General features: G+C 43.1%; 1 protein-coding gene across 1 annotated transcript in view; it reads left to right on the top strand.

Annotated features, from left to right (window-relative positions):
- Nucleotides 1–6,668: 6,668 nt before the first annotated feature.
- LOC129504511 (uncharacterized) overlaps nucleotides 6,669–20,954 on the top strand; it is a gene marked incomplete at its 5' end in the record, with an annotated part of 141,419 nt that continues 127,133 nt past the window's right edge. The window contains 3 exon segments of the mRNA XM_055317232.1: nucleotides 6,669–7,545; nucleotides 7,548–10,394; nucleotides 10,397–10,419. Coding sequence (XP_055173207.1) covers nucleotides 6,669–7,545; nucleotides 7,548–10,394; nucleotides 10,397–10,419 — 3,747 coding nt within the window.

Consider the following 20,954-nt stretch of genomic DNA (forward strand, 5'->3'; position numbering starts at 1 on the left):
TTTCAATAGTGTTGGGAAAACATGCAAAAGAATGAAACTGGATCACTTTCTTTTACATACACAAAAATAAATTTAAAATGGATTAAATACCTAAATGTAAGACCTGAAACCATAAAACTGCTAAAAGAAAAACATAGGTAGAAATCTTTTAGACATTGCTGTCAGCAACATATTTCTGAATACATTTCCTCAGGCAAGAAAAACAAAAGCAAAATTAATTATTGGCACTACATCAAACTAAAAGTCTTTTGCATAGTGAAGGAAGCCATCAACAACAAAAAAAGGCAACTACTGAATGAGAGATATTTGCAAATAACATATCTGATAAGGGAATAATTTCTAAAATATATAAAGAACTCATATAGCTCAATACCAAAAACGCCAAATCTAAAATGGGCAGAGAATCTGACTAGATATTTTTTTCAAAGAAGAGATACAAATGGCCAACAGACATAAAAAGATGCTCAACATCACTAATCATCAGGGAAATGCAAATCAGAACCGCAATGAGATCTCACCTCATACCAGTCAGCATGGTTAAAATAAAAAAGGCAAGAAATAACATGTCTTGACAAAGATTTAGAGAAAAGGGAACCATCGTGCATTGCTGGTGGGTATATAAGTTGGTGCAGCCATTGTGAAAAACAGTATGGAGTTTCCTCAAAAAACTAAAACTAAAAATACCATACAATCCGGTATTTCCATTGCTGGGTATTTACCCAAAGAAAATGAAAACACTAATTCACACTTATGTTTATTACAGCAATACTTATACTAGCCAAGATATGGAAGCAATATAAAGTGTTCAGTGATAGATAAATGAATAAAGAAGATGTGGTAAATGCATACAATGAAATATTAGTCATAAGAAGGAATGAAATCTTGCCATTTGCAACAAATGGATGGACCTAGAGGATATCATGGTAAGGAAAATAATTCTCAGACAGAGAAAGACAAATAAATACCATATAACTTAAATGTGGAATCCAAACAACAGAACAAAGCAAACAGAAACAGAAATAAACCCATAAATATAGAAAACAAACTTGTAGCTGCCAGAGGGGTGGGGGTTGGAGAACTGGCGAAAGAGATAAGGAGATTAGGAGGTACAAAATTCCAGTTATAAAATAAATCAGTCAAAAAAATAAATCAGTCATGGGGATGAAAAGTACAGCATAGGGAATATAATCAATAATATTATAACATTATATGATAACAGATGATAACTACACTTATCATGGTGATTATTGTGTAATGTATAGAGTTGTCAAATCACTATGTTGTACACCTGAAAGTAATATGATCTATACCAAATAAACTTCAATTATAAAAAATAAAGTACCTGGATGGCTCAGTCTGTTAAACCCATTTGATATCAGCTCAGGTCATCAATTCAGGGCCGTGGGATCCAGCCTCATGTCGGGCTCCATGCTCAGCACAGAGTTGGCTTGGGATTCTCCCTCTCCCCCAACCGTCTCCCTGTTTATGCTATCTTTCTCTAAAAAAAATTAGGGGCATCTGGGAGGCTCAGTTGGTTAAGTGTCTTCTTTTGGTTCAGGTCATGAACCCAGAGTCCTGGGATTGAGCCCTGGGTCAGGCTCCCTGCTCAGCTTGCTTCTTCTCTCTTTGCCCCTACCCCCTGCCCTCACTCATGCTCGCTTTCTCTCTCTTACCCTGTTCTGTCTCAAATAAATGAAATCTTTAAAAATTTTTAAAACAAAATAAAGTACTGAAAGAAAAAAACTAAATATGCACTTTTTATCCTTATATTTAAATACCCCATGTTTGCTTGCAAATATCAGCAAAAGTAATCATTAAAATGTGTGTTAAAGGAATGAGGATTTTCCATCTTCTTTTGTGATAATCTACCCTTTGGTTTAGTGTTCTTAGAAAAACATTTGCAACTGATCCAGGTCTTAGAATAAATGCTGAGGTGAAACCAAACTACTAGAAAGTAACAACATTAATGAAACATAGTCCACTTATTTTTACCTCTGGTAAAATCATTATATGTATTTCATTATATGTATCTAGAAGCTACAAAATCATACATTAACAATGTATTGGGCAGCCCGGGTGGCTCAGGGGTTTAGCGCCACCTTCAGCCCAGGGCGTGATCCTGGAGGCCCGGGAGTCCCATGTCGGGTTCCCTAGATGGAGCCTGCTTCTCCCTCTGCCTGTGTCTCTGCCTCTCTCTCTCTCTCTCTCTCTCTCTCTTCTCTCTGTGCTTCTCATTAATAAATAAAAAAATCTTTTTTTTAAAAAAAGTTATGTATTGAATTATCCATTCTAAGAGTTCCTGATATAGTCAGATACTATAATAAAGTTCTCAGACAATTATGCTGGAGACTTTTACTTATTCTGTAAAAAATTAACACTAATTCATCTACCCAAATATACTACAGCCTGGTAAAAATAGGTTTAAAAATATTTCCATCATTAAAAAATACCCACATCTACTTGAAAATCCTTAGTGCCTATGACATCTCTTACTCTAGTCTTCTCCTTACTTATTTAAAAACATAGTAAGTGCCTTTTCAAGATGTATTTTCAAAATAATATAGCAATATATTCTCTGTAAAATGTAGGCATTATGAATTAGGCTAGTGTTCCTCAACCCTCCACTTCCAATCATAATTCTCTTCCTAGAACTAACAACTGTTAGTTCATTGTATATAATTCCAGAACTTCTATTTCTTCTGTGCATTTCCATCTATATTTAAACCTATAGCCATATAGCCATTTGATCCATTGGGCACTATGAATATAGTAACTAATGCCTACCACTTTTCAGGGGCCTTTAAAATATTTAATTCCTAAAATTTTTATTGCCTCTAAAGTATAAAAATAAAACCACATAATTGAAAAATAATGTTAAATACTTAGTAGTGCAATTGCAGGGTCATAGGGTAGTTTTTAACTTTTTGAGGAATCTCCATATTGTTTTCCAGAGTGGCTGTATCAGTTTGCATTCCCACCAACAGTGCAGGGGTTCCCTTTCTTCACATCTTTGCCAACATCTGTTGTTTCATTTGTTGTTAATTTTAGTCATTCTGATAGGTGGGAGATGGTATCTCATTGTGGTTTTGATTTGCATTTCCCTGATGATAACTAATGTTGAGCATCTTTTCATGTGTCTGTTGGCCATTTGTATGTCTTCTTTGGAGAAATGTCTGTTCATGTCTTCTGCTCATTTCTTGACTGGATTATTTGTTCTTTGGATGTTGAATTTGGTAAGTTCTTTATAGATTTTAGATACTAACCCTTTATCAGATATGTCATTTGCAAGTATCTTTTCCCATTCTGTAGGTTGCCTTTTAGTTTTGTTAATTGTTTCCTTTGCTGTGCAGAAGCTTTTTATCTCAATGAAGCCCCAAATCATTTTTGCTTTTGTTTCTCTTGCCTCTGGCAACATGACTAGTAAGAAGTCACTATGGCTGATGTCAAAGAGGTTGCTGCCTATGTTCTTCTCAAGGATTTTGATGGTATCCCATCTCACATTTAGGTCTTTCATCCACTTTAAATTTACTTTGGGGTATAAGAAAGTAGTCCAGTTTCATTCTTCTGCATGTTGCTGGACAGTTTTCTCAAGATCATTTGTCAAAGAGATTGTCTTTCTTCCATTGGATATTCTTTCCTGCTTTGTCAAAGATTAGTTGACCATATAGATGTGGGTCCATTTCTGGGTTTTTTATTACGTTCCGTTGATCTACGTGTCTGTTTTGTGCCAGTACCACACTGTCTTAATCACTTTGTAATATAGCTTGAAGTCCAGAATTGTGATGCCTCCAGCTTTGTTTTTCTTTCTCAAGATTTCTTTGGCCATTCAGGGTCTTTTTTGGTTCCATACAAATTTTAGGATTGTTTGTTTTAGCTCAGTGAATAATGCTAGTGGAATTTTGATAGGGACTGCATTAAATGTATAGATTGCTTTGGGTAATACAGACATTTTAGCAATATTTGTTCTTCTAATCCATGGACATGGAATGTTAATTCCATATCTTTGTGTCATTTTTTATTTCTTTCATAAGTGGTTCTATAGTCTTCAGAGTATAGACCTTTTACTCCTTTGGTTAGGTTGATTCCTAGGTATCTTATAGTTTTTGGTGCAATTATAAATAGGATCAATTCCTTGATTTCTCTTTCTGCTGCTTCATTATTGGTGTAAAGAAATGCAACAGATTTCTGCATGTTGATTTTGTATCCTGTGACTTTACTGAATTTATATATCAGTTCTAACATTTTTTTGGTGAAGTCTTTGGGGTTTTCTATGAGTATCATGCCACCTGTGAATAGTGAAAGCTTGACTTCTTCTTGCTGATTTGGATTGCTTTTATTTTTTTCTGTTGTCTGACTGCTGAGGGTAGCACTATGTTAAATAACAATCAAGAAAGTAGGCATCCTTGACTGGTTCCTGACTGCTGAGGATAAGCTCTCAGTTTTTGGCCATTGAGGATGATATTAGCTATGGTTCTTTCATTTATGGCCTTTATGATGTTGAGGTATGTTTCCTCTATTCTTACTTTATATGTGTAAGTGATGAATCACTAACATTAGTAAGTCATTGAATTTGAAAACAATAGGTAGTTAGGTCTTTGTCATTTCACACATATTCCCAAGTATGAATGACCATTACTGAAAATCATAGCTAATTGCAAATTAAATTACATGTAGTTAAACCTTTCCAAAAGCAAAATTAGAAAAATCCTTCCCAGATTTGCAAAATTTTTATACTTAATTTGAGGAATATATCCCAAATTAGGTGGAGCAATACCTTCAAAATTTTAGATTGCTTAGGGCCTTCAAATTTCTTAATATAGCCCTGTGGAAATATATTGTGTTATTTAGTGGAAGTATTTTTTAAAACTTGCTTTATTCATCAAAATGACTTAGAGATTTTGAATATGATTTGATATATAGCTACCTCTTTGTTTTGGAACTGAGTGCTAATATTTCACAATGCCAATTGAGGAGTGGAGGATATGGTGAGGTATAGTTGTGAATGGAAATCAGCAAACTAAATCAGTACTTACAGACTATCTTTCAAACATAAGCAAAATTAAGAACTGAAGAAACCTCCCCCCTTGTAAGTAGGGCCAGCCCTAATCCAGAGGCAGCCCATCCAGTCTTCTTCCTGAAATTTTAGCAACTAAAAGCATTCTGTTTACAATAAGAAAACCGTCCCCCCACACACACACACCCTGACTGGAATGTCCCTGAATAGGTTCATGTTGACCCTCCCCGAAATCAACCTGGATGCTACGAGACTCCCGCGGTTCTTTTGTCTTTAGGCAGTTTCTTTCCTTTTGCCTTTTAAAAGATACCTGTAACTGCTAATCGGGGCTCTTTTCCTCCTCGGAGGCGGAGAGCCCGTTTGCGCAAACTTTCAATAAACCCTCTTGCTAATTGCATCTGCCTGTCTGGGGTCTGAGTCTCTGGGGCGTACACCGGGCCACGCTGGCACCCGTGAGCCAGGGTCCAACATTTGGGGGCTCGTCCGGGATCCGAGACGCCCCAGACTCAATCCTAAGACCGGTAGGAGGTAAGACCGAGCTCGCTAAATGTCATATCTGTCTCGTCCGTTTGTCTGACTGGCCGGGTCTGTTTTGTGCCGGGTCTGTATTGTGCCTGCAGGACGCTGTACTCTGTATTCTGTATTTGGACCAGCGGGGGAGGCAGACGTACCCGAGACCCCTGGTCCCCCTCCGGAGTCGGACTCCGGAGTGGTCTGGAAGAGGAACGGAGCCCCGGCACTCCCTCCTCTTCAGGGAAGGTCGTTGCTCGCGACCGCTCCCATCTGAATCTGCCGCGCCAGTCCTGTCGTTCGTGTGCGTCTGTTCGTTCCGTGTTTTTCTTCCTTTCCTGTCCTCCTCCTCACCGCTCACCCCTTCTCTACACCCATGGGGCAGACTGTAACCACCCCTTTAAGCCTCACTCTAGATCACTGGAAAGAAGTCACCGGCCGGGCACACAATCTTTCGGTCGAAGTCAGAAGACGAAGATGGGTCACCTTCTGCTCCTCAGAGTGGCCGGCTTTCAACGTCGGGTGGCCCAGGAACGGAACTTTTAATATTGACATTATCTTGCAGGTGAAGGCCCTGGTCTTCCAGCCAGGACACAATGGGCACCTTGATCAGGTGCCGTACATCATAGTATGGGAGGATCTCGCTAAGAATCCACCCCCCTGGATAAAATGCTTTATCCCTTCTCAAGGGGGACCGGGCCCGAGACCCTCACTCCCTCCCTGCCACACTCCCCCAATTCCCCGTCCCTCCTCTCCATCCACCCTTTGCCCCCTAAAATTTCCTGAATCAAAACCTAAGGAGCCGCCTGTGCTCCCAGGGGACCAGGACAGTCTCCTTCTCTTGGACTCCTCCCCTCCCCCTTATGCCCAACCCCCAACGCCCCGCTCGGAGGCCCCTACCTCTCCCTCCGCTCCCTCAGCTCCGTCCCCCGACTCTACGGGGGCAGAGGGGCAACCCCTCGCTTCACCCCCGCTCGCCGGTCGCCTCCGCTTTCGGCGAGAGCGCGGGGGAGAGTCGGAAGATGTCTGGACCTCCCAGGCATTTCCCCTCCGATCAGTAGGCGGCCAGATGCAATATTGGCCGTTCTCTGCCTCTGACCTTTACAACTGGAAAACTCATAACCCCTCCTTCTCCCAAGACCCCCAGGCGCTAACCGGATTAATTGAGTCAATTCTGTGGACCCACCAGCCGACCTGGGATGACTGCCAACAGCTCCTGCAGACTCTCCTCACCACGGAGGAGAGACAGCGCGTCTACCTCGAAGCTCGGAAAAACGTCCCGGGGGTGGACGGGAGGCCAACCCAGCTGCCTAATGAGATTGAGGATGTTTTCCCCTTGGTTCGCCCGACCTGGGACTACGACACTGTTGCTGGTAGGGAGCGGCTCCGTCTCTATCGCCAGGTACTCCTAGCGGGTCTCAAAGGGGCAGGGTGTCGCCCCACCAATTTGGCAAAGGTACGTGCTATAGTGCAGGGAAAAGAGGAGACGCCGGCAGGTTTTCTGGAGAGGTTAATAGGAGGCTACCGCATGTATACTCCCTTTGACCCCTTGGCTGAAGACCGCCAACCAGATGTAATTATGTCCTTCATTGGACAGTCGGCCTCGGATATTCATAATAAGTTACAACGGTTGGAGGGACTTCAGGGGTACACCTTACAGGACTTAGTGAAAGAGGCAGAGAAGGTTTTTAACAAGCGAGAAACTCTAGAGGAAAGGGAGGAAAGGATCCGTAAAGAGCAAGAGGAACGGGAGGATAAGAGAGATAAAAGACGTAATAAAGAGCTGACTAGGATACTGGCCACCGTAGTACAGGGCTCAGGGCAGAGTAAGTCAGGACAGAGTAGGGACCTGGGAGACAAAAGAGGACCACGGGTTGAACGAGACCAGTGTGCCTACTGCAAGGAAAAAGGACATTGGGTTAAAGATTGCCCAAGGAAGGGCCAAACGCAGGGACCTAAAAAGAAGCCCATTCCTGTTTTGTCCCTAGAAGATGAAGATTAGGGGTGTCAGGGCCAGGAACCCCCCCCGAGCCTCGGATAACCCTTAAAGTGGGGGGACAGCCGGTGACCTTCCTGGTCGATACGGGAGCTCAACATTCAGTTTTAACTGAGGCAAAAGGACCCTTGAGCTCTAAAACGTCTTGGGTTCAGGGGGCAACTGGAGGCAAGTTATATCGATGGACAACCGAACGGAAGGTCCACCTGAGCACTGGGCAAGTAACGCATTCCTTCTTACTGGTCCCAGACTGCCCTTACCCTCTCCTAGGCAGAGACCTTCTTTCAAAAGTAGGGGCCCAGATACATTTTCAGCAAAAAGGGGCCACTATTACTGGCGCAGAAGGGCAGCCCCTCCAGGTACTGACCTTGCGCCTAGAGGATGAACACCGGCTGCACGAGGACTCTCCACCGACCATGCAGCCCCTAGATTCTGAATGGCTCACTAACTACCCTCAGGCCTGGGTGGAAACGGCCGGAATGGGACTAGCTGTAAACCAGCCGCCCATAATTATAAACTTAAAACCCTCGGCCACCCCCATATCGATCCGGCAATATTCAATGAGCAAAGAGGCCAAAGAAGGCATTCGGCCACATATACAGAGACTATTACAATTGGGCATTTTAATACCTTGCCAGTCGCCCTGGAATACTCCTCTATTACCCGTAAAAAAACCCGGCACAGGAGATTACCGGCCGGTACAAGATTTACGAGAGGTTAACTGGAGGACAGAGGACATACATCCCACGGTGCCGAATCCCTACAACTTGCTCAGCACCTTACCCCCAAGCCATGTCTGGTATACGGTGTTAGATCTAAAAGATTCATTCTTTCACCTAAGGTTAAGCTCTCAAAGCCAGCCTATTTTTGCTTTTGAATGGAAAGATCCTGAGACGGGATTCTCAGGACAACTCACTTGGACAAGGCTGCCACAGGGATTCAAAAACTCCCCTACTTTGTTCGATGAGGCCTTGCATCGGGATTTGGCAGATTTCCGAGTTGGCCATCCGGACCTCGTCCTCCTGCAGTACGTGGATGATTTGCTCCTGGCGGCTAGGACAGAACAGGATTGTGTAAAAGGTACGGGGGCCCTGCTTGAGAGACTGGGAGAACTGGGGTATAGAGCCTCCACCAAAAAGGCCCAAGTAGGCCAGAGACAAGTGACCTATCTGGGATATCTCCTGGAAGGAGGCCAGAGGTGGCTGACGGAGAGCCGCAAAAAGGCTGTAGCCCTGATCCCAGCACCCAGTAATGCCAAAGGACTACGAGAGTTCCTCGGCAGTGCTGGGTTCTGCCGCCTCTGGATACCCGGGTTTGCGGAGATGGCGGCTCCCCTATATCCTCTCACGAAATCCAACACCCCCTACCACTGGGGAAAGGAGCAGCAATTGGCTTTTGACAAAATAAAAAGGGCCTTATTGACCGCCCCTGCCCTGAGCCTCCCAGATGTAACCAAGCCTTTTACGCTATATGTTGATGAACATAATGGAATAGCCAAAGGGGTCCTAACTCAAAAACTGGGACCCTGGAAAAGGCCCGTGGCATACTTTTCAAAAAAATTAGACAGCGTGGCTGCAGGATGGCCCCCATGTCTCCGAATAATAGCGGCTGTGGCAGTCCTGGTAAAAGACTCAGACAAGTTGACTTTTGGCCAACCCCTCACTGTGGTGGCCCCCCACGCCGTAGAGACAGTCATCCGCCAGCCCCCTGATCGATGGCTCTCAAATGCCCGGGTCACCCATTATCAGGCCATGTTACTGAATTCTGAGCGGATACAGTTTGGAACGGCTACATCTCTAAACCCGGCCACCTTGCTTCCAGAAACCGAGTCCCCCTCCCTAGTAATGCATGATTGTCACCAGATCCTAGCTGAAGTCCATGGCACCAGAGGGGACTTGACGGACCAGCCTTTGCCAGATGCTGAAGCAACCTGGTACACCGATGGGAGTAGCTTTCTACGAAATGGTGAGCGTAAAGCCGGGGCAGCCGTGGTAGATGGGAAAGCTGTCATTTGGGCCAGTGCCTTAGAGCCTGGGACTTCAGCTCAAAGGGCAGAGCTTATAGCCCTAACTCAGGCCCTAAGAAAGGCTAAGGACAAAAAGGTCAACATTTATACTGACAGCAGATATGCTTTTGCAACTGCCCATGTTCATGGAGAAATATACCGTAGAAGGGGTCTCCTAACCTCAGCAGGTAAAAACATCAAAAACAGAGAAGAAATACAAGATCCTCTCCATTTCCTCTTTCTGCTGAGAAAACTGAGTATAATTCACTGTCCTGGGCATCAGCGAGGCAATGACCCAGTAGCAGAGGGGAACAGGATGGCCGATGAGACAGCACGGGCCCCTGCACTAGGCCCACAGGCCCTCTCCCTACAAGTACCAGAGGCTGTCCGGACACCGGGGCAACTCTCTCTCGAATACTCAGACAGCGACCTAGATATCGTCCAGCAAATAGGGGCAGAATATGACGAGCAAATGAAGGTCTGGAAACACCAAGGGAAGACGGTCCTGCCCCAGAAAAGGGCCAAAGAACTGGTGACTCACCTCCACCGATGGACTCACCTCGGACACAAAAAATTAAAAGCACTCCTCCGGAGAGAAGGTCAGACCTATTACATTCCCAAACTCCCCTCCCTGATCCAACAGGTAACCGATGCTTGTGTACCTTGTGCTAAGGTAAATACCAAACACCTCAAGATGCCTGAGGGAACCAGGATGAGGGGAGAAAGACCCGGAACTAATTGGGAAGTAGACTTCACTGAAATCAAGCCAGGTAAATATGGTAACAAGTACCTCCTAGTGTTTATAGATACCTTTTCAGGCTGGACAGAAGCTTTCCCCACCAAGCGAGAAACCGCCCAGGTGGTTGTCAAGAAAATCCTGGAAGAAATTTTCCCGCGGTTTGGACTGCCCAAGGTAATAGGGTCGGACAATGGCCCCGCCTTCATCTCCCAGGTAAGTCAGTTGGTGGCCAGATTACTGGGGATAAATTGGAAATTACATTGTGCATACAGACCCCAGAGCTCAGGTCAGGTAGAAAGAATGAATAGAACAATTAAAGAGACCCTAACTAAATTGACATTGGAGACTGGCACTAGAGACTGGGTCCAACTCCTCCCTATGGTCCTGGTCCGAGTCCGGAACACTCCCGCGCGCCATGGGCTAACTCCTTACGAGATTCTCTATGGAGGTCCCCCACCAGTAACGGACTTACTAGATTCTGCTATTGACCCTCTTGCTAACACTCCCGGTTTACAGGACAGGCTAAAGGCGCTCCAGATTATCCAGCACCAGATCTGGAAACCCCTTGCGGCTGTCTACCGCCCCGGAGACACAACCGGCCCACACCCGTTCCAGATCGGGGACTCCGTCTACGTCTACGTCAGGAGACATCAGTCCAGGACGCTTGAGCCCCGCTGGAAGGGCCCATATACTGTACTACTGACCACCCCAACCGCCTTAAAGGTAGACGGCATTGCTGCTTGGGTCCACGCCTCACACGTCAAGCGCGCCCCATCAACGAGCACCGCTGACGCCAGCCAGGACGGACCGGACGAGACGCTCCAATGGAAGCTCCACCGCACCCAAAACCCGCTCAAGATAAGACTTTCAAAAATTGTTCAATGACAGTTGTTATATTCCTACCTCTCCTAGCGCTCTTCACCTCCGCCAAAGGTGACCCTCATGCCCTCAAAAGGTTAACCTGGCAGGTACTAACGTCTGGGGGTGACGAGGTCTGGTCTATAACTAAGACCGCCCCCGTGGGAACCTGGTGGCCTGACCTATATCCTGACCTATGCAAGCTAACCATAGGGGCCCCTAGCCCATGGGACCTAGAGGGATACTTCGACACCTCTAGAGCCCCTAACCAAGAAAGCCCTCCAGGGCGACTGGGATTAGACCCATGGGGAGGATGTGGCACGCCTGACAGAAGGGCCATGCCAAGCACTCTTCCCTTTTATGTCTGTCCCGGGCACCACAGAGATCGCAGGCTAAATCCCACCTGTGGAGGAGGGGAATATTTCTATTGTAAAAATTGGGGGTGCGAAACTACTGGGGATACAGAATGGAGGCCCTCCTCCTCCTGGGATTATATCACTGTCAAGGCTAACTATACTCCCCCGACATTTAGCAAATGGAAAACCCTTAATTATGGGCCCTGCCAAGGGTGGTGTCATCCCCTACGGATATCCTTCACGGAGCCCGGAAAAAGGGCTACTTACTGGGCCAATGGATATACGTGGGGACTCAGGTTATACAAAGAAAGAACAGACGATGGTTTTATATTCAGAATTAAACTAAAAATAGAATCCCCAGACCCCGTGGCGATCGGGCCTAACGCGGTCCTCGGGGAACAAAGAGCTTCTGCGAAACTACCAGCCCCGGCCCTAGCCGCAGGGAGCGCCGCACCCACTAACTTCGCGGTCACTCCAACCCCTGGGTCGTCACCCGAGACGGGACAACGACTGTTTAATCTTATCATAGGGGCATTCCTGGCCCTTAATCGAACCAGCCCCGATGTAACTAAATCCTGCTGGCTCTGCCTTGCTTCCCCTCCCCCTTATTATGAGGGAATTGCTACTTCAGGGACCTATAATAACATCACTAGCACTCAGGGATGCACACCCGACTCCCAACCACAATTCACCCTTACAGAAGTTACAGGACAGGGAACCTGCATAGGAACACCCCCCCGGGGCTACCAGAGACTCTGTAACACTACCACCCCGATTTTGGGGACTGATTCTTACCTGGAGCCCCAGCCGGGAACTTGGTGGGCATGCAACAAAGGCCTCACCCCCTGTGTGTCGGCCAAGGTTCTAAATAGCTCAAACGACTTCTGTGTCATGGTGCAGATCATACCCAGGGTGTTCTATCACCCTGCCGAAACTCTAGAAAATCAGTATGATAAACCTCCCACCCGTTTTCGGCGCGAACCTGTCTCCCTAACCTTAGCCGTTATGTTGGGACTAGGGGTCGCTGCTGGGGTGGGTACTGGCGCAGCTGCTCTGATCCAGGACTCACAACATTATATTGAACTCCAAACAGCTGTAGATGAGGATCTACGGACACTAGCGCAGTCCGTTTCTAAGCTAGAACAGTCCCTCACCTCACTTTCAGAAGTAGCACTTCAAAACAGGGAGGCTTGGATTGACTATTCCTGAAAGAGGGAGGACTGTGTGCGGCCCTGGGAGAGGAATGCTGTTTCTATGCAGACCATTCTGGAGTCATCAGAGACTCCATGGCCAAACTCAGGGAAAGGTTAAATAAAAGACAAAGGGACCGGGAGGCCCAGCAGGGCTGGTTTGAAAGCTGGTTTAACCAGTCTTCCTGGTTGACCACCCTAATCTCTACCATTATGGGCCCTCTAGTTATCCTGCTCCTGCTGCTAACTTTCGGCCCCTGCGTCCTCAACCGGCTGCTCCAGTTCATCGGAGAAAGATTGTCTATTACCCAAGCTCTGGTATTAACTCAGCAATGTCGGGCCCTCCAAACTGAAGAAATAAATGTTCCCTAAGATTTTAAGGTTAAAATCAGCCCAAACAAGAGGAGGGAATGAAGAAACCTCCCCCCTTGTAAGTAGGGCCAGCCCTAATCCAGAGGCAGCCCATCCAGTCTTCTTCCTGAAATTTTAGCAACTAAAAGCATTCTGTTTACAATAAGAAAACCGTTCCCCCCCCCCACACACCCTGACTGGAATGTCCCTGAATAGGTTCATGTTGACCCTCCCCGAAATCAACCTGGATGCTACGAGACTCCCGCGGTTCTTTTGTCTTTAGGCAGTTTCTTTCCTTTTGCCTTTTAAAAGATCCCTGTAATTGCTAATCGGGGCTCTTTTCCTCCTCGGAGGCGGAGAGCCCGTTTGCGCAAACGTTCAATAAACCCTCTTGCTAATTGCATCTGCCTGTCTGGGGTCTGAGTCTCTGGGGCGTCCACCGGGCCACGCTGGCACCCGTGAGCCAGGGTCCAACAGAACTATATATGATTATAAATAAAAACCCTGAAAAAAGAAGTAGATATCATAGCATACTACAGGTAGCCTAAAGGTGGGGAGTAGGGGGAATAATAGCATGGGATGTTAACTCACTCACTTGGTCATTTATTTATTATATAAGTAAATATTGAGATTCTAGTATGTGGTCCTCACAGTGGGGATTTAGCCATATATGAAGTAGATCCCATCTCAGTGGAGCTCATAGTCTAGTGGGGAGGACAGACATTACATTGTACTGCATAATTACTATACTACTAAAGAGAAGGTGAAGGGTGCTCTAACCCATTTTGGGGGTTCAGCAGAGTCCTGTGAGGAAGTGAAATTTAAGCTGGATGACTAGGATTTTTCTCAGTTGCATGCTGATGTTACTTGGATTAGGGAAAAATAGCATCAAGGCTGAGAGAAAAACAGAACGTGGGAGGGCCTGAAAGCAAAAGGGGATATGGTGGCATGATTAAGATGATAAACAGGAAAGGAAGGAGGAGAGGTAAAGGGGTTTGAGAGCCAGCTAGGGAGCTTAGTCTTACATCTATATGCAATGGAAGGTCACTAAAGGATTTTGAGCAGGCCTGGTCAAATGTGTCCCTTAGGAAGAGAACTAGAGTAGTTGTGTGATGGAAGGATTGAAGTGGAGCAAGCCTAGAGCAGGGAGACTGGTGTGGAAGTCAGTGCAATAATCCAGATGATAGAGGAAGGAGATCCAGACTAGGCTGAGGCAGTTCACTGATTCAAGAGACAGGAAAGGCAAAATTGACAGGATGGTCATGGAGAGTGAGAGATGATGCCTAAGTTTGTAACTTCAGAGACAAAGACTAGAGCAGACCAGAAATCATCTTCTAGCCCTACTGGATATGCTTACCACTTATTCCTTAGTGGGAGTAAACTAGGGAATGATATAAGAACACAGTTCTTTGTATATAAATATGAAAGGTAAATGGTATACTTTAACCTCAGAGCAAAGTTGGTCATTTCTAACAATATGTCTTTTGTTATTTTTATCATCTTAAAGAACATCTACTCTATATAGCTAGATTTGAGTCTTCCACTTTACGAGTAATCATTAATATCTTGGAGTAAGCAAAACCAAGTAAATATTGATAGGGGATTCTGAGTTAAGAAGGCTTATTTCTACTTGGATAAGTTGTATATTTTGACTTCATGTAAATGAAGTCATTTACATGTGTAAATTACTGTGATTTTCATTATAGTCTTCTGCACTTAGAAGGTCAGCTTTATCTAACTATTTTATAGAAGGGAAACCAAGTCCAGGAAAGGTTAAGTGAGTTGCATAAGGTAATGTGGAACCATTTGACACATGTTTTGAGAACTCTTTTAGTTTAATGCTCTGGTATCTCCAGCAAACTCAAAAGCTGGAAATGGGTCAGCTTGGAAACAAATAGCTGCTGCCCATGGCTAAGGCAGAGAGGTTCAGAAGAGCAGAAAGTACCTGGTCAGGAGTCAAAGGGTGAGATTGAGTCCCAGATCAGCTGTTTCACCAAAAGTATCTGTTCCCTGGGTTTGTGCTGAGGCTGCCTATGTTTTGTTTGTTAAGTACTACCCAGTGAGATCAGAAAAAACATCAATATATTTGAAATGAATACATTCTTCACTTTGAGGAGCAGTGTACCTTAAATGCCTAATCTTGAAAATGGATGTCTCTGGGGCAACTTGGAGGCAGGATGGGGTGAGAGATGAGTGTTGGTGTCCACAGAGTGTCTTGGCACACAGCAGGAGGTGAAAAAAATATTGAGTGAGTGACGGCAGCATGCTGCGCTAGCCCACAGAACATGGGCACAGTCAGTAGATTCTTTCTAAATTCCTTTCCACGGGATGCTATTTCTGACAGTTAACTTTCTTCATTTCACACTGGGATGATCAATGAACTTGTAGGTGAATGAATAACCCTTTAGGTGCATGTAAACACAAGGCAGTTTGATGAAATTCTGTTTTTAACAAAATAGTTCCATTTACCTAGTTCAGGGTGTGTGTGTGTGTGTGTGTGTGTGTGTGTGTGTGTGTGTGTGTTAGCTACTTGAGTGGTTTTATTTGTCTTCATCCAAAAAAAAAAAAATATGGGGTGAGGTCATTAAGGAGGGCACTTGATGGGATGAGAAATGGATGTTATACTGTATGTCGGCAAATTGAATTTAAATTTTTAAAAAAGTCAAAAAATATGGTTCCCATACCAGTAAGAGATTTGACTTTCTCTAGTTGAAACTGTTCATGAAGGCATGGCCTGCTGTATAATGCTGTATAATAGGTAATATACTGCATGTTCTAAACTATATCATTCTTATGAAAAAACCCTTTTTTTGTGCCCATGCTCCTCTGTATTATATACAAAAGATCTTGATCAAATTACACCTGACTTTGTGGTTTATGTATACAATGGAATATTACTCAGCCATTAGAAATGACAAATACCCACCATTTGCTTCAACGTGGATGGAACTGAAGGGTATTATGCGGAGTGAAGTAAGTCAATTGGAGAAGGACAAACAGTGTATGTTCTCATTCATTTGGGGAATATAAATAATAGTGAAAGGGAATAAGGGAAAAGAGAAAAAATAAGTGGGAAATATCAGAAAGGGAGACAGAACATAAAGACTCCTAACTCTGGGAAACGAACTAGGGGTGGTGGAAGAGGAGGAGGGCAGGGGGTGGGGGTGACTGGGTGGTGGGCACTGAGGTGGGCACTTGAGGAGATGAGCACTGGGTGTCATTCTGTATGTTGGTAAATTGAACACCAATAATAAATAAATTTATTATTAAAAAAAATTACACCTGACTTTTATAAGAGTTTTCTCAAATATGTAGGCAAAGCAGAATCTGTAAGTTTAAAAAAATAACTTTGCCCATCCCATCCTAGTCCTCCCCTTTCCCATTTTTCTAGGGAGATGTTTCAGACAGGCTTGGTGATAATTTTGCTTTGAGAGCATTTCATGGTCAATTTAGAGTGCATAAGTCTTGTTGCTTTCCTATTTTAAAAATGTCAAGCCAATTACTGGCTTATGAAAGTACAGAGCTTGCCAGCAGTATATATCTCTGTGGTCTCTTTTGACCCCTGTAGGTCCCAGATTGGAATAAAGGGCTCGGTTCATCTGATTCTCATGGTGGCATGATGTTTGGAGCATGATGCTGTCCACATACTACTGGAGGCCCCAACAAGAAAGACAGGATTATTGGGTTCAATTACCTCTACAGAACTTCCCAGATGTGTTCTTTGATTCTAGAGCAGGAATCTAGGAATTGACAGCCACTAGCTACCCACAGAAAGACTTGTCCACAAAGTGTTTTTCTTTTAGAATGAATTATCAATATTTTAATATTGTGATATTTTATATTAAAATCTGAATCTTAGCCTCTATATAAAAATCACTGGGTTTCCATTCTGACATGGCAACAATCAGCCAATTTATTTTTTTTAATTTTTAAATATTTTTTAAACAATCAGCCAATTTAGATGAGACTTACGCTCTTTGCCACAGTTCTAATCATTATTAATATCATTTTCTTATCATTGTGCTTGCAGTGCTGTGTTGTATTTCTCATATGCAGCCTGGCTTTGCTCATTTGTGCTCCCTGCTTGCATCTATAGGCATTTAAATACGTGACTCATGTTCTAGTAAATTTTTACTTAAAAGTCTTCATTAAACTTTAAGTGAATTGCTTTACGCTAACAAGAACTAGAACCTGTCTTGTAGCATATACATTTTTTAAAAAGATTTTATTTATTTATTCATGAGAGACACACACACACAGAGGCAGAGAAGTAGGCAGAGGGAGAAGCAATCTCCTTGTGGGGAGCCTGATGTGGGACTCAATCCCAGGACCCTGGGATGATGACCTGAGCCAAAGGCAGACGCTCAAACACTGAGCAACCCAGCCACCCTTTGTAGACTATACATTTAACCTGGAAAAAAAGCATAAACATTCATTCATTCAACATTTTTTTTTAGTACTTTCTGGTTCAAAGCATTGTTCTAGACACAGGGATGTAATGATACAAAACAATCCCAGTCCCTGCCCTCATGATTTTATAATCCAATTGTAATATCATTATTATAATAAAATGATAATTATAGTCCAATTCAACTTTAAAAATGGTAGATATTTGTTCTGTGAAATGGTTGCTATGGGAAGTAGAAGAGGAACCTTAATCTACATAAAACAACAGTGGAAATTCTCCAAAATATAACACATTCTGTCTGCTTTGGGAGACGCACATAATGTGATGTTCTGAGGAATATCTATGTAGCAAGACTAGGAGATGTTGCACAGAATTCTTGGAATACTTGTTTTCTGAGATTCGGATTTAACTCTGAGGCTGTAGTAAACACAAGTCAATCATCCTTTGGTGATTGTAAGGTCACCTCATAATATCACTGGGTCTCACTATCTTCGGAGCATCAGTCTTTACTGCACTGAACTGTAATTGGAAAAATCCTTCATTATTTCTGGACCTCATCATCCCCTTGTTAAACAATCTCTAGAGTCCTTTGTAGCAATAAGACCCTATGATGTATGAATGCAAAGACTAAAAACACATAATAAAGGGTTTAGAGTATTGTGTTTTCTGCCTTGGTGGGTACCAAAGTAATCTTTGAGGGATGGTATAAGCTTGTTAAGGTGATTTTTAAACTGTAGGTCTTTAAGAAATTTGAGGATTTACTTTAACGAAGAGAATCTGAGAGAGTATCCTACGTTGGATATGAGCAACAAAGTCAAAGGTACCAAATATGGGCCATAATAATAAAAAAAAATAGGCAAACCACAGACACTAGCTGGCAAGAGGGTTAGCACTAGGGAAGAGCAAGAGAGAAGCTCAGACAGAGCTAGTGAAGCCTGTAAATTGAATGGATTGGGTCCTAGAGTAGAGAATTTTGTCTTGATCATCCAATAAGAAGCACTGAAATGGTGATTTTAGATAATTATTTGAACAATTATGTAGACCAGGCTACTGCTTTCCTACCAGACCCTCAACATCACTGACTGACAATTTGCAAACCACCCACCTGGACAGTCTCCTGAGTTCCTGGGCAACAAAGGCTCAGTAGCTTTAAGATCTTGAAAGAATTAGTCACAGCCTAATGTCAATTGAGTTGTGATAAATCAAACTGTGACTGAAATGAAATTACAAATGCAAGCAGCCTTACACATAGATCTATTTTTCTAAAAGGCAATGGCTGAAAATTTTTCAGCAGTCTATAGTCTGAGTCTAAATAACTTACCATTGCCAGACACTCTTCCTCCCATCCTTGGCTAAGAAAGTACAAAGATCTGTTAGCAACCAATAGAAGGCAAAAGAAATAGGGTTAACTGATTTTGTGGCTGACTTACAGTATGATCTACCTGGTTATTCATAAATGGCAAGCAGAGTATCATTTTCCTGGATTCTTTGGTTCAAGAAGTTTGAGATTGAGTTTTATAAAGTCTTTCACCTTTTTTAAAAGTAAAAAATGAGAAAGAGAATAGTAATGTGCTATGTTGACACAGTAGATTTGAGGTCATAAATGCCAAAAGATGATTTCCAAATTAAGATGATTTAAAACACAAGGAAAAAACAAACTGCCTGCCACAATCGCTGACTATATCAGCAAGTGTTCCAGAGCATTAATTTGAATAATCATGGATTTCTTCAGTTCTTTGCAGTACCCTTAGAAGCAGTTTTGTTTATTTCTTTTTCTAAAATTTGAAAATCATTAACTTGGCAGGATGCTAGCCAATCTGAGGTCAATTTCAAAATTCCTTGGAAAAATATGTAGAGCCTACATACTTTGTATTAACCTCATTTTCAGAAATTTCCTTATAAGCTTTCCTTTGTTTAGCTCAAGGGATGAAGGGAATTCAATACCAGCTCTGTGTATAGCTCAGCTTCAATTGGCAACATCTTAAAGCAAGGGAAAGGGCAACCTTAAGGTTTCAAAAACCTTAATATGTTTGGTCCAGAAATGGAAGATAAATGGCTGGGAACTTATATATCTGAATTATTTGGAGCCTTTGTTTTGATACTTTGAAATTATTTATGGTGTGGGTGGTATGAGATCAGTTATAGTTTATCAGGCTTACATTTGGACCATTGCTCTAAACAGAACTGGTTGGTGCCCCTGAAAAATAGAAGGTCATTGCACTAAAACATTTGTGCTTTATTAGACTTCACCTGCCATATCTTAGGTGTGGCCCACTCGCTACAGGGGATGGATTAAGGGTTTGCTCTACAGAAGCAGAACTTTTGCAAATAAAATTATGTTTTGAGTATAATAAGGAAGCTTCTATTTGAAAAATTCTACCTTTCAATCCATCCTCTATATCGTCTCTAAAATGATCTTTTTAAAAAGACATAAATCAGAGCACATCATTCTTGTTCTTGCTGAAAATATTCAGTGATTTCCCATCATGTATCCCTAATCTATCTGTCTCTAGAAACTTCAATTTTCCCACTCCAACTATAAGCACAACAACCACTTTTTACTCCTGTGACATAAAGTGAGGATTATTCCTAATCTCACATGAGCCCTTCAGTTATTATATCTAAGTGGTCTAGATTGGAACACCATTAACACAGTGGAACCATGGTAACACACTGACTTAAAAAAAAAATACTTGCTTACTTTTCTGTTTTGTCATTCTTTAGGAAAGCTCTCTTTTTTTGGTCCAGTGAACCTACTCATTTCTACCTGAATCATCACTTTCTGTTTACAGACTTGTCCAATATCTGTAACATCTGTAACTGTCCTGATCATTTAATGCCTATGCTGTTTGAACTTCTTTTTAGCAATTGAGTGTTAATGTGGAAAAACAAAGGCAAAAGAAAAATTAAATTTCCTTACTACTTACAGCCCATTGACAAGTCTTTTTTTTAATAGATTTATTTTTTATTGGTGTTCAATTTGTCATCATATAGAATAACACCCAGTGCTCATCCCATCAAGTGCCCCCCTCAGTGCCTGTCACCCAGTCACCCCCACCCCCCCCCGCCCACCTCCCCTTCCACCACCCCTAGTTCGTTTCCCAGAGTTAGGAGTCTCTCATGTTCTGTCTCCCTTTCTGATATTTCCCGCTCATTTTTTTCTCCTTTCCCCTTTATTCCCTTTCACTATTTTTTATATTCCCCAAATGAATGAGACCATATAATGTTTGTCGTTCTCCGATTGACTTATTTCACTCATCATAATACCCTCCAGTGATGAAGCAGTCATCAAAAACCTCCCAAGACACAAAAGTCCAGGGCCAGATGGCTTCCCAGGGGAATTCTATCAAATGTTTAAAGAAGAAACCATACCTATTCTACTAAAGTTGTTCAGAAAGATAGAAAGAGATGGAATACTTCCCAACTCATTCTATGAGGCCAGCATCACCTTAATTCCAAAACCAGACAAAGACCCCACCAAAAAGGAGAATTATAGACCAATATCCCTGATGAACATGGATGCAAAA

This window comes from Nyctereutes procyonoides, unplaced genomic scaffold (assembly GCF_905146905.1).
Source record: "Nyctereutes procyonoides isolate TBG_1078 unplaced genomic scaffold, NYPRO_anot_genome, whole genome shotgun sequence".
Lineage (NCBI taxonomy): Eukaryota > Metazoa > Chordata > Mammalia > Carnivora > Canidae > Nyctereutes > Nyctereutes procyonoides.